This window comes from Protopterus annectens, chromosome 5.part0 (assembly GCF_019279795.1).
Source record: "Protopterus annectens isolate FY-2018-M chromosome 5.part0, PAN1.0, whole genome shotgun sequence".
NCBI classification, from domain to species: Eukaryota; Metazoa; Chordata; order Ceratodontiformes; family Protopteridae; genus Protopterus; species Protopterus annectens.
The window spans coordinates 1,102,006,890-1,102,020,288 of NC_056735.1; the positions used below are offsets into that span (position 1 = coordinate 1,102,006,890).

The 13,399-nt window shown below is 38.5% G+C and overlaps 1 protein-coding gene across 1 annotated transcript in view; it reads right to left on the bottom strand.

Annotated features, from left to right (window-relative positions):
• REV1 (REV1 DNA directed polymerase) overlaps nt 1–13,399 on the bottom strand; it is a 4,137,464-nt gene that overhangs the window by 1,133,725 nt on the left and 2,990,340 nt on the right. The window contains exon 16 of the mRNA XM_044071967.1: nt 2,121–2,286. Within this exon, the coding sequence (XP_043927902.1) occupies nt 2,121–2,286 (166 nt within the window). The remainder of the gene's footprint in view (nt 1–2,120; nt 2,287–13,399) is intronic.

The window sequence follows — 13,399 nt, forward strand, 5'->3', positions numbered from 1 at the left end:
AGTTCCATGATGATACATTCCATGGCCTTGCAGATCAGGCTCGTCAGACTGATGGGACGGTAGTTCCTGGGATCCAAAGTGAATCCCCCCTTGTGGAGTGGGATGACTGTAGCTGTGCGCCACTTTGTTGGCACAAAGCCTGAGGTGAGGCTATGATTAAGCATGACATACAGGTGAGGTGCTAGTTCATTTTGTAGTTGATGCATTACACAGCCCGGGATGTTGTCTAGTCCCATGGATGCTGTATTCTTGGCTACGGAAAGTGCGTTTTTTACCTGAGTGGCCGTGATTACTGGAATTTGGCATTCTTTCGGTACTGAAATGGGCCCTTTAGGGGGTGAGAGGGTGGTGAAGTTGGCACTGAATCTATCTGCCAGGATATTGGCAATATCCTTGGGATAAGTATATCTAGTGCCATTCTGTTGTAGCTCACAGCAAATCTGAGTATTGCCATTTAAATTCTTGACATAGCTATAGAATGCCTTGTGGTTGTCTTTGGAATCTTTGGCAATTTTGTTTTCGTAACTAGTTTTGGAAGATTTTATGAGGGATCTCAGCTTTCTACTGAGGCTGATGAGGGAGTTTTTTGAATCTTGGGTTCTTCCTCTTTTCTGCAGCAGTTTCTTCCTTCTGTTGTACAGCTTATGGCAATGGACCACCAGATTGGCTTCCTTTTTTTTTTTTTTTTTTTTTTTTTTAGAGCACAGCGTCTTGGTTCTATTTAGGATGGTTCAGTCCATGCACGAGTGAATGTGCCCGTACAGCACCTTAGTGTAGGATTCAGCAGTTGAACTTCCAGTTCCCATCTGCATGGGTGTCATGAAGTTTGTTGCTTCTGACTTGAGAAGCATGAAGATGGCTTTGGAGAGGTTTTTTACAGAGGTTTCCTTAAAGGGGGTGGGATGTGGATGTCAAGGGTGATTATATTATGGTCTGATCTGACCAACGAGGGGGTGACCACTGGTGTGGAGCATCGATCTCCCATGTTGGTAATGACCAGGTCTAGAATATTGGTACCCCTGGTGGGACTATGAATTAGTTGCTCTAGGGCGTTGGAATTTATGAATTCCAAGAACCGTTAAGCAAAGGTGTTACTACAAGAGTAGTTTTCCCAGTTAATGGCAGGGTAGTTGAAATCACCTAGTATTAGGGTGTTTGGTTGTATCTTAATATTTTCCAGTATGTTTAGAAAGGTGTGGTGAGAATCTTGGGGCATGGTGGGGGATCTGTAGCAAGCTACAATTTGTATTGCAGTCTTACCTAGTGTTAGTTGCATCTGGAGAATTTCAGATGCATTCTGTTGGGCAAGCACCTTGGAGGTGTGAATATCCTTGGTGAATATGGACACTCCTCCACCTTTAGTGCTTCGGTCCTGGTTTGGTGGCCAAAATGTGTGGTATGAGTTGTAGCCTGGTATTGCAGGGGTGCTCTCTGGAGCTTTGAACCAGGTCTCAGTTACTGCACAGATATCAATGTTCTCCATTTTTAGGGAATGTCTCGAGAGATTGCATCTTGAGGTTTAGACTTCTAGCACGGAGTAGCATTACCTTCAGATTTTGCTTACTTGTACCCATTACGGTAGTAGTTTTCTCCTTTGAACCTTGCCTAAAAAAGGCACTATAGGGGTGGCAAGAGCCTTAGCCAGTAACCTGAATCCCAGGAGTGACAGGTGCAAACCATCGTGGTCTGTCGATCATGTCATCCTAGGCAGATACTGGATCCCCTTTGAATGACACCAGAAGCTTAGCCAATTATTGAAGTCAATCATTTTGCCCTTGTACTGTGGTATCATTCTGAAAAGCCAGTGGTTTTGCGAGCTTATGGACATAATTTTTGTCATACATTTTGTCGAAAAGTATGGCAGAGAGAGAATTTAAGTTTCATAACTATTTTCCATTTGTCACTGTTCCTTACCAGCTGATACTGTCAGTTGTTAATCCCTGGCATGAAACCCAGTCTAAATAGTAGTTAAGGATGCTTCACAATGTCAGAAAAGTATGTAACAAGTCTTTTTCCTCGATATCAGTTAAACAACTGTGGCACCACATGCACAGGTAACATAGCACTAATTAGAAACAGCAATTTCATGAATCCATTAATATTTCTGCCAATTTACCAACCTTCTTGGAGATTTCCTTCTAAAGTTGTCTTTAAATTTTGTGCCTTGATGAGATCATGTACAGAGTGACAGCCAGTCATAACAGCTTTAGAATATACAGGTGAATGACCTGATGTACGCAAAGCATTCTTACAAACAGGAACCAGATGATGCATTTGAATTCCAACCTGAAAGAAACCAACAATGATCATCTGGAATCAAGAAAGCAGTTGTTAATTCTAAAATAAAAGGCATTTATTCATAACAACTCTGCTTTATATTAAACAGGGTTGTTGTTAAGCACAATGCTACAAATACAAATATACACCTTGACATTCATTCAGTTATTTTGTTTAAAAGCCATGGCACATTTTCCAAAAAATAAAAGAAAAAAATTCCAATTTGAGTAAAACAACACATCACTGACCAACAGTAATACATATGTCTACTATATGCTAAGTAATTAGTTCTAAAGTTCCAGGTTAAAATGTGAAATACAACAAAGCATGCAAATAAATAATATCAAATGAAGTAAAAAGGCAGAAACTTTTTTGTGAATCTACAGTGAAGGGATTAGAAGCAATAGTAAGGGAAAGAAATGAGTGACAGAAGAACAAACAAGGAAATATGGTAGTGGAAGTTAGAGAATAGTTCAGTGTGGAATGTTTGGGAAGGAATCCTTCTACTGGAAAGGTGGCAGTGAGCTAAGTAACCACAGTTAAGTTGTGTACATCCACAACAGCTTGCCTGGCTTGTAGCAGCCTTTGGTGAGATTCTGCAAGTAATAATGAGAGCTACTTGTCTCAGGCGCGTGCACAACAAACACCATCTCCCTGTTATTACCTGACTTTCATATATCTGGGCATGGATTTAGTTGAAGACTGGTGGACTACATTTTGGAATGCATCAAAATGGGGAGCAGGCATCAAGAGATTTCATTGGAAAATTATTGAAAATTATAGGAATGAGTGAAAGGACATAAGGGATATTTGTTTTCTTTGTCATATTGGCTATGATCCCTCCTTGATGGATCCTATGACTACATTTAAGTTGCCACACCTGGGGAAGGATGTGTGCCTATGTTGACAAATACCCTCATCTTTTCTGCCTGCCAAGTTCAACATCTGCATATATATAAAAAAAAGCAATGAAGATTTGCATTACTAGTCTTGATTTGCATTATTGTGCAAATCAAGAAGAGTAATGAAGATTTGGTTCTCCACATGGATAACAAGTAATATACAAGTTATATATTTGTCCAGCTTAAAGAGAATCAAATACAGAAGGCAAGCTGGGGGACTGCCCACCTCTGGGAATGTGTAAAATATTTCTGATACTAAGGATTCTCTCTCCATAAACATTCATACTGCTGGGTAGAATCTTAAGCAATAAAACCACTTAAATAGAAGAATCTAGAGAATGACACGAGGGTCAAGAAAAAGGCACAGTACTTGAGCAGGTTGTGAACAGGGAAGGTTTCCTAACATTGAAGCACTGAAGGCAACATGGTCTTTGGTGATGTAACTTACTACAGGATGGCCATCTCTGTAGCACAGAGTGAAAAAGCCCTGACTTTGTCCTAAATGACCTGGTTCAAGTGTTGAAAGTGCCATGCAGAGGAGGGTGGGAGTAAGCATCCAATGCCAGCCTGCCCATTCCAGTGGAAGGACAGGTATTTTTGATCAGCTGATATCCACCATACACACGGAGGCTTGTATGATACCAAGAAGAGAGAAGAACCAGGGACTTGAGCTTACACATCCTGGGCTGGTACTTATAGACCTCACTAGTGTGTGTGGGAGAAAACACACAAATTAAAGGACAGTATAAGAAGTTCATGTTAACACAGATACTTGTATCAGCAATTAATGACGGGGTTAGGGCCCTACTAGAAATACGGTCATTGTCAAGGTGAGTTCAAACAACCTCTGTGGTTGTCTGGATGATGGCCCCACCAAGTTAGTTCTTGCCTCCATGCTAAGGACAGGTTCAAAGGTAAAAAGCATACAAAAAAAAAGAATAAGTCTGCCAGGGGCTAACCAAGCAAGCTCTGGAATCAGTAACTCCTAAGGAAAAATGAACGAGTGACTAGAACATTCGATGGTGCAAAGAAACCAATCCCTTTCTCTCAATAATGAAATAGCAGACTACCACTTCTCTGATGCCAGGTGATGATCCATCAACCAGCCCAAGCCAGAACCAACTACTTCTGTGGGAGACCACACTACTTTCTTTTTATCCCTCCTGATTTCTGCCCCCAACAAGGAACCGGGTGAAGAATGACTTGCCTAGGGAAAAAGACCAGTTGCTCTAAAGAAATGAGAATGAGTGCCCCTGTGTTACTATGCTGGGGAAAGCACTCCCACAGGACCTGGATAACCAGGACATTCAGAGGAAATTAAAGCCACTAGGTACAAAAATTATCCTTGGATGAACTCTCATAACACAGCAGGGCAGGCACATATGTCAAACAAGAAGTAAAAGATCCCCAGAACAAAAGACCTCTACCAGGAGCTAAGGCAGACATGACCAAAGGATCACAAGGCAACATATATGCTCACCCCCACCATGGCCAAGGTAGAATCCATTTCTAGCCTCTGCTGAATTGAAAAGACTCGATAGCAGATACCAAAACAAGCAGGATGTCTGCAGCAAGCGGACTTAGTAGTACAAGGTTACAAGGTAATGCAGCCATGAAGAACCTCTTCCTGAACCCAAGAGGAGAGATTCCCAGCAGCCCCCATTTCTTCCTCCCAGGAAGAAAAAATGAATTGTCAGCCTATGACCAAAGAGGACAGTTCTGACTGAGCCCAGAAGGCATCTCTCAAGCCATAAACGGCTGCAGCAATCCACATCCACCCAAAGCCACAAGGAAGAAGGGTGAAGCTTAATTACATCTTGAAAGTGAACAAAAGGCAACGAAAACATAGGAATGGGAACCTCCAAATAAACAACATAACTCACAGACCTGCGCTAAGTCCTGCTTGCTGACTCAAGAGGAAGAAGAAAAGGTCATTTGTGTCAGCAAAAAGCAGACAACCTTTTCAAGACTTCTGAATCAGCCCCCAGCATCTTGGAAGAATGCTGTGGTGGCTGTATTACTTACACAGTGTAAAGACCTGTTCAACCCAGATTCATATGGATTCATTTCAGTTTTAAACCATGATTATGAAATGTTTATATCTATAGGGAAGTAGAATACAAGAAAATACAACTGCTGTTGGTGAGTCTTGATGAAGAGAAAGCATTCATCAGCAGAGTAAGCTAAGATTTTATTAACAGGACAATGTAAGCATTTCCACTCCCTGATACAATAACAAGGCTAATATGGGGGTGGGGGTATATGAAGGATTGAGGGCAAGAATTAAATTAGGAGGGTTCCACTCCAATAATGTTGTGTTTGAAGACAGGAACCAATGGGTGTCCTCTTTCCTCTTTGTTATTAGCTTTCTATTTAGAGTCATTCGCAAAGAAAAGAAGAGACTCAAATTCAAGTATATAACTGGTATGGTAATCAAGAAAAAGTGGCTTTATTTGTAGATATATTACTTTGTATTTGATAAATCCAGGAAAGGACATTTCAGTGTTGAACATTTTTTGAGACAAGTTTCAAGTCTTTATCTTCATTAATTTTATACCTTGAAAAAAAGACTGTAGCTATAAATTATGTACCCAACATAAACTGATTTATCCATGCACATATGTACGGTGATATGATAAGACTAAGTATTTAGAAATATGGATTTTTTTAAAAAGGCTTCTGTTATGGCAGCTAAGGATATGGGGAACAGTCTAAACAAAAGGTAACACAAAATTTCAGAAACTGGAAGCCCTTGTTTATGGATATGGATAGTAAGATACATGAACTGAAAAATGTGTTTAATCCCTTTAGTTTTATACATGGATCAGGCATATTTTTTATCAAGCAGAGGATAAGTTGTGTCTGGTAATTAAAGAGTTGAAAGAACTTATCAAGGAGTGCAAGAGGACAAAGGATAAGTGGGATAAGCTGATTTTCACAATATAACAAAGTGGTTTAGGATTATGGAATTTCGAGGAATATTTTAGAGCTACCCATTTAAGGCTCATATACATAACACAAGCAGAAGGTTATAATTCAAAGTGGAAAGGGTTTATGACGAAGTTAGGGGGTAAGGTTGGAGTTCAAGAAATAAGGAAAGATTGAGATTTTGGATGCAGATCCTAGAGGAAAATAACAATCACACAAAATATATTCATAAAGTTTCAACAAGTATTCTAAGAGTTAAGCCAATGCAACTCCAAGGAATGGAGAAATGAGATTTTGCCAACAGGGATGACTGCAAGCAGATGTACAGAAAATAGGTAAGAGAGGGGCTGGAATTTCCTGGAGAAAACTGGAAAAGGAACAGAGGTTGAAAAAATGGAAAAATGAAGTCACTGATGATGATCCTTCACCTGCAGGACTGAGACTGGCAGGTGCTTAGCCCGTTAAATAAAAGTTCTCAGGCCATTCAAGTCCCTCCCCTTTAACCATAGGGCACAGCAACTGATGACCCATCTTCAAATCTCTTCAGCTGTAAAGAAGTCAGCAGGTCTGAAAAATAGCCCTAGGTTGTCTGGTTCCAAAATAAATCACAACGAAAAGTTCTTTTTTTTTAATAGCATGAGAAAGTACAGTTCTGTAAAGTCTTACCATAACAGTAGATGTCCTTCCCTTCACTGTTGCAGTATTCTAAACAGAAGGGATCTCCCACCTACAGCAGAGCAACACTCTCACAGTGTACAAAGCCTAATGATCTTGTATGCACCATATGTGACACTTATGCTCCCTACAGAAAATAAGGCATAAAAGGGATATATGGATGCAACTGCCCAGAACTGACTTGCCCCAGAAGAGAACAGTCTCCACAGGACAAGAGTCCATGCACATCCAGAAGAAAAGCATGCAGAAGAAATTGGGAAAACCCTCAGCTAGAAGGGAAACTAAAACAAAAATCAGAACAAACAAGAAGGGGGTTGGAGGGAGGGAGCGAATACAGCAACACTGAAGAGAAGGACATCTACTGTTACGGTAAGATTTTGCACAATTGTTCTATGTCCTTCTATATCACTGTTGCAGTATTCTAAACAGAAGAGAGAGTAAAAAAGCTCAAAAAACAGAATGGGAGGTGGAAGGCTTAGAAGAGCCCTCAACAAACCCATATAAATGGTTTCAGCAAAACCTGCTCTAGCTGTAGAAACCATCTCCAACTTACAATGCCTAGTCAAGGTATGCACTGAAGATCAAGTCGCAGCCTCAAGGATGGAACTGGTATCCAATCCCTGAAGGCAGCAGAAGAGGCAACAGCCCTAGTGGTATGAGCTCTAATGGGAATAGACAGAGATTTGCCATGAAAAGTATAATAAAAGGAAATGGCCTTAGATATCCAGGAGGAGATGGTTTGCTTAGAAACAGCCAAATCCAATGTCTTGGGATGAAAAGAAACAAAACAACGGGGCACTTATATGGTTGCTAAGTCTTAAGTACAGACAACAAGGCATTCAGACAAACTAGCAATAATGGCATTCAGCCTAGCAGCAAAGAGGTTCTGGGTAGTTGTGTACGTACATCCCTTTTATGCCCTAGTTCTGTGCAGGGAGCATAAGTGTGATACAGACTTCTGCATTAAATAATTTTTCCACTCCCAAGATTTTAATTAATTTCTAATTCCCATACTCTCTCAAATACAAACAACAACCTTTCAGTCTCTAACTTGATTTTTCAAGAAAGCTTAAGTATGTGTTATGATTTTCCTTTGTCATAGAGGGAATCTGCAGCTTGAAAGGGCGTGGTATTTGATTTTGCCTAAGGTGATTTGAACGTGTTGAAATTCAAGTGCATAGTCCTGTTTGATCAGCCTTCATTTAATTTTTTTTTTAAACAAGAAACGTTTTTATTAGAATGATCACTTATGACATAAGCAATCATACATTTATACAAATGAAAACAAATCATGCTGACATGATTTTAGTTGCAAATATTATACAATACTTATAATCTATCCAGTCACTGTCAGTCAAACATTACACAGCTCATTCAAATCCCGCTTTCTTTTAAACCTCATTCCTCCTTTGCATGTATTGTTCCCAAAAGTACCATCTTTTTTCTATGCAATTTGCTCCAACCCTTTTCTAAAGGACCAATTCCAGTTGTTTTATCTCTGTTACTATATTTATTACTTCTAGTGCAGTTGGTTTACACTTTTATTTTCATTTTCTAGTCATTTCTTTTTTGGTAGCCAACATAATTAGACTCAGCAAAGCCTTACTATGTCTAGACAATTCCAATTCTATATCATAGCTTAAACAATCATTTCCTTAGTTATACCAATTTGCTCACCCAGTATTTCTGGTAGAGTAGTCTGCCAACTGATTATACTCCTAGAAATATGTTCCCAATTACCTCTTTCTTCCCAATCACACCTCCAACATTTGCTATCTACCTAAGGAAAAATTCCTTGGAGTCTACTTGAGGTATAAAAAAATACCTATTGTAAACACTTTCAAAGATCCTAAATCTTCTAGACTTTGTTGCATATTTGGGAATATATATATATATATATATATATATATATATATATATATATATATATATATATATATATATATATATACACACACTCCCATCATTTATTTTTGAATTGCTTATCCAGTCCCTCTTCCTAGTCGTTTCAAACCTCCTCTGACTGATTCTTATAGTTGTTATACAATATTTTATATGCTCTACTAATTATTCCTTTTTTAACAGCAGCTTCTGTTCAAGATTTTACTAAAAACTATACCGGTGTTGGTCTTTCACTCAGGATCCTACTATTTCTTTCTCTTTGCCTAAACTCCTTGAATTATAGACTTCTGCTTGTGCTAAGTATAGGAGCCTTAACTATGTAGCTCTGAAATGCCACTTCAAATTGGGTAATCCCAAACCACCTTGCTCTACTGGAAGAATCAGTTTATCCCACTTGACTCTTTCCATATTCCTCTCCCAGATAAAATTATTCAGCTCTTTATTGCTATCTACAACTTCTCTTCTGGTTGATAAAAATATGCCTGACCAGTGTATAAAACTAAACAGACTAAAAATATTTTAACTGCTTGTATCTTGATATCCATATCCATAAAACAGAGCTTCCAATTCAAAGGGGAAAGAGGGTACCCCCTGCCTGGTTCCTCTCCACAAACAGAAATGATCAGAGTGGAAACCACCCACTTTAAAGTTTGCCTCCAATTCCTCATGTATAACCTCCTAATTAATCTTGTAATTTTATCAGGGAATGCAAATGCTTCCATTGCTTTGCTCATAAACTTCCAGATTACTGTGTTGAATGCTTTCTCTGCATCAATACCCACCAACAACAGTGGTACTTCCTATAATCTGCTTATCTCTGGATCATCAATGTTCTGTTAATGTTGTCAAATGTTTGCCTCCCTTCCACAAAACCACATTAACCAATTCTGGCATCACTTTTGCCATTCTTTTAGCCATTAGAGACAAGCACTTTATAACCATGATTTATGATTGAAATGGGCCTGTATGAAGCTGGACCTGATGGGTCTTTACGTATTACAGCTACCAACACTTTCTTCCAGGATGTCGGTGCTTCTCCTCTTAAAATACTATTAAACAAAACCTTCCAGATCTTTATCAGTTTTTCCCTCCTAGCTTCCAAACTTCCACAGGAATACCATATATTCCTGGGGACTTTCTTGTGCAACTGTTAGTAACTGAGCCTCTTAATTCTTCCATATACATTTCCATTTGTATCTTTTCTTGATTTCCTTATTTCTCTGCTTTATACAGACTTTCATAAAATTACTGAAATATTTCTATTACCTCTACAGGTTGTATTTATCTTCCTTGTTACCAGGTATAATTATTTTGATGTAAATTGAGACACCTCCACCTTTAGTCCCTACCTGTGTAGCTGTAGTTTTAAATGTGTAGTAGTAATATAGCCTTGCACTGCCAGGCTGCTCACCAAAGCTTTGAACCATGTCTCAGTGACTGCACAGATATCAGCATTCTCTAGGATGGGGAGAGATTTTAGAGAGTGAAGTTTGCTGTTTAAATTAAACATCACAGGAGAAATAGCTCAACAAGCTAAAGTGAATACGACAATGTTAATATCAACAGTCCAGAAAACAAGCGCCAATCAGCAGCCACCATGCAGGAATAAATGTCCAAAGGCAAAGTCACTAGTAAAGAATGTGTACTTGTAAAAGACATTAATTATAATGAGTACATAAAATGTAAAACCAGCTTTCACAAACGCTTCATCAGGTATAAACTCTGTCTCAGTGACTGTACAGATGTCAACATTCTCTAAGCTGATGAGAGCTTGTAGGGAGTAGAGTTTCTTGCTTATCCTAGCATCAAGCAGTAACACCTTTAGCTTTTCTTGGTTTTGGTTTGCTATGTCAGCAGTATTTTCAGTTTGGCAATGCCTTATAAATGCACTTTCTTTATCCTAAAACACCCCTCCCAGATATCTGAAGTTATTAACTTGTTCTACCATTTCCATTGCATCTCATTTTTCCTTTATTTGTGAGCTATGTTAACACTTTTATTAAACATTTTTCAGTATACCATACTGTGCAATCCCCATGCAAGGTGCACTTATTACTTTGCCACTGACTGCATAAAATAATCACTTTACAAATACATACTTATGCAATACTAAAAATATGACTCCTGTCAGTGCATACATTCCATTGTCTTTAGTACAAAAACACCTGTAAATTGAGGATAAGCTCTCTTCCAACTATACTCGAGCATTTTTGTACAGTACATATAGTTCCCAAGAACATCTTTCTGAACCCTCACATCTCCAACATATACCTTGTCTGCAGGAACATATTTTCAACTCTCATAAGTATAAAGAAATACTTGCATAAATATTCTTTCACATGTAACTTCTACATTTTCTTGATTTAGCTGCATACCAGAGGTTAGGATGTTATTTCCCTCCACTGCTCATCTGTAATATATTTATTTAATTGTTCACAACATGATATTTTTACATTTGTACCTTCTCATATCTAACAATGCTTTATATGCTTATTATCCTTTGCAGATCTGCCATTTTTATTCTAGCCTCTACTATTTCCTTGACATCTAATATTAGACCTGTTTGGGAAGGTTAATCTAAGGTTAATAACGCAAAAATCTGTATAGCTTCAGTCCAACTCCTTTTATCGTCTGTATCCAAAACCTTGGTTCTTTGTTCTTTCTTCTTCAAATGCTCATGACATTCTCTTGTATGACTTGTTACTAGATATAGTTTAATCTACAGGTGCTACTCCTTTTTTGAAGGACTTAACCTGACTTGCTTAACACTTCTATGTATATACAGTTGTAAATAAAGTGGATATTAAAAGTATATACACCCATGTTAAAATGCCTGTTTTTTGTGATATAAAAAAGTGAGACCACAATAAATAATTTCAAAACTTTTCCCACCTTTAATGTGACGTATAACCTGTACAATTCAATTGAAAAACAAACAAATCTGTTAGGGGGGAAAAATATAAAAAATAAAAAATGTACAATAAGCTGGTTGCATAAGTGTACATGTCCTTAAACTAATACTTTGTTGAAGCACCTTTTGATTTAATTACAGCATTCAGTCTTCTTGGGTACACACCTGCTATCAATTAAAGAGACTCTGATTAACCCCAAATAAAGTTCAGTTGTCCTAGTAAGATTTTCGTGATATTTACTCAGTTGCCTGCTACAGCAAAAGCCATGGTTCACAGAGAGCTTACAAAGCATCAAAGGGATCTCATTGTTGAAAGGTATCAGTCAGGAGAAGGGTACAAAAAGATTTCCACAACATTGGTTATACCATGGAACACAGTTTAGACAGTCATCAAAAAGTGGCGAAAATATGGGACAACAGTGACACTGCAAAGAACTTGACGTCCCTCCAAAAATTGATGAAAAGACAAGAAGACAACTGGTCAGGGAGGCTGCCAAGAGACCTACAGCAACACTGAAGGAGCTGCAGGAATTTATGGCAAGTACTGATTGTGTACTACACGTGACAACAATCTCCCGTATTCTCCACATGTCTGGTCTATGGGGTAGGGTTGCAAAACTGAAGCTTTTTCTTACACAGAAAAACATCCAGGCCCAGCTAAAATTTGCAAAACAATAAATCTACTCTCCCAAAAACATGTGGGAAAATGTGTTATGGTCGGATGAGACCAAGGTTGAACTTTTCGGCCACAATTCCAAAAGGTACGTTTGACACAAAAACAACATCTTGCATCACCAAAAGAATATACCTTTCAACATGACAATGACCCCACACATACATCCAAATCAATAAAAGAATGGATTCACCACAAGAAAATTAAAGTTTTGGAATGGCCCAGACCTAAATCCAATAGAAAATCTGTGGGGTGACCTGAAGAGGGCTGTGCACAAGAGATGCCCTCTCAATCTGACAGATTTGGAGTGCTTTTGCAAGGAATAGCGGGAAGATGTGCCATACTGATAGACTCCTACCCAAGAAGACTGAATGCTGTAATTAAATCAAAAGGTGCTTCAACAAAGTATTAGTTTAAGGGTGTGCAAACTTATGCAACCAGCTTATTGTACGTTTTTTATTTTTTTATATTTTTAACCTACCAGATTCGTTTGTTTTTTAATTGAATTGTACGGGTTATAGGTCACATTAAAGGTGGGAAAAGTTTGGAAATGAATTATTGTGGCCTCATTTTTTATATCACAAAAACCTGGCATTTTAATAGGGATGGGTACAGTTTTTATATACATTATAATGTTGTTTACATTTATTTCCAGGATTTGCCCAGATTCTCAAGTGTGATCCTGTTTTCACTGTGTTGGGCACCACTCTCATCATGTGCTTTCTCTGAGCAAGCAGAAAGTATCCTGACTCACATATTAATCTAAATTATGTGGCGTTATTGTACGCCTCCAACTATGAAAGCCCCAAACCATCCTGTTCCTTTATCAATAGTACTTTCATTCTTTCCCTTTTGTTATCCCAAATACACTCTCTATTTTAAGGCTGCCACCTATCCAGTTATCAGCAGGACACTCGCTCACTGGTTGAGCTACCTTATCACACTGCCCTCTGTGCAAAGCAGTGGGACCTAAAAAATCCTGCTTTTCAACTGCAACAAATCGCTGTGTTAAAGCTACAATTACTTCCAGCTTTTCCACAGCAATTCAATTACGTCACTAACCTGGACCTGCAGACATAGCTATTCTCTGTTAGGTCCGGGTGTTGTAAATCGTGCAGCAATTGGCTGCAA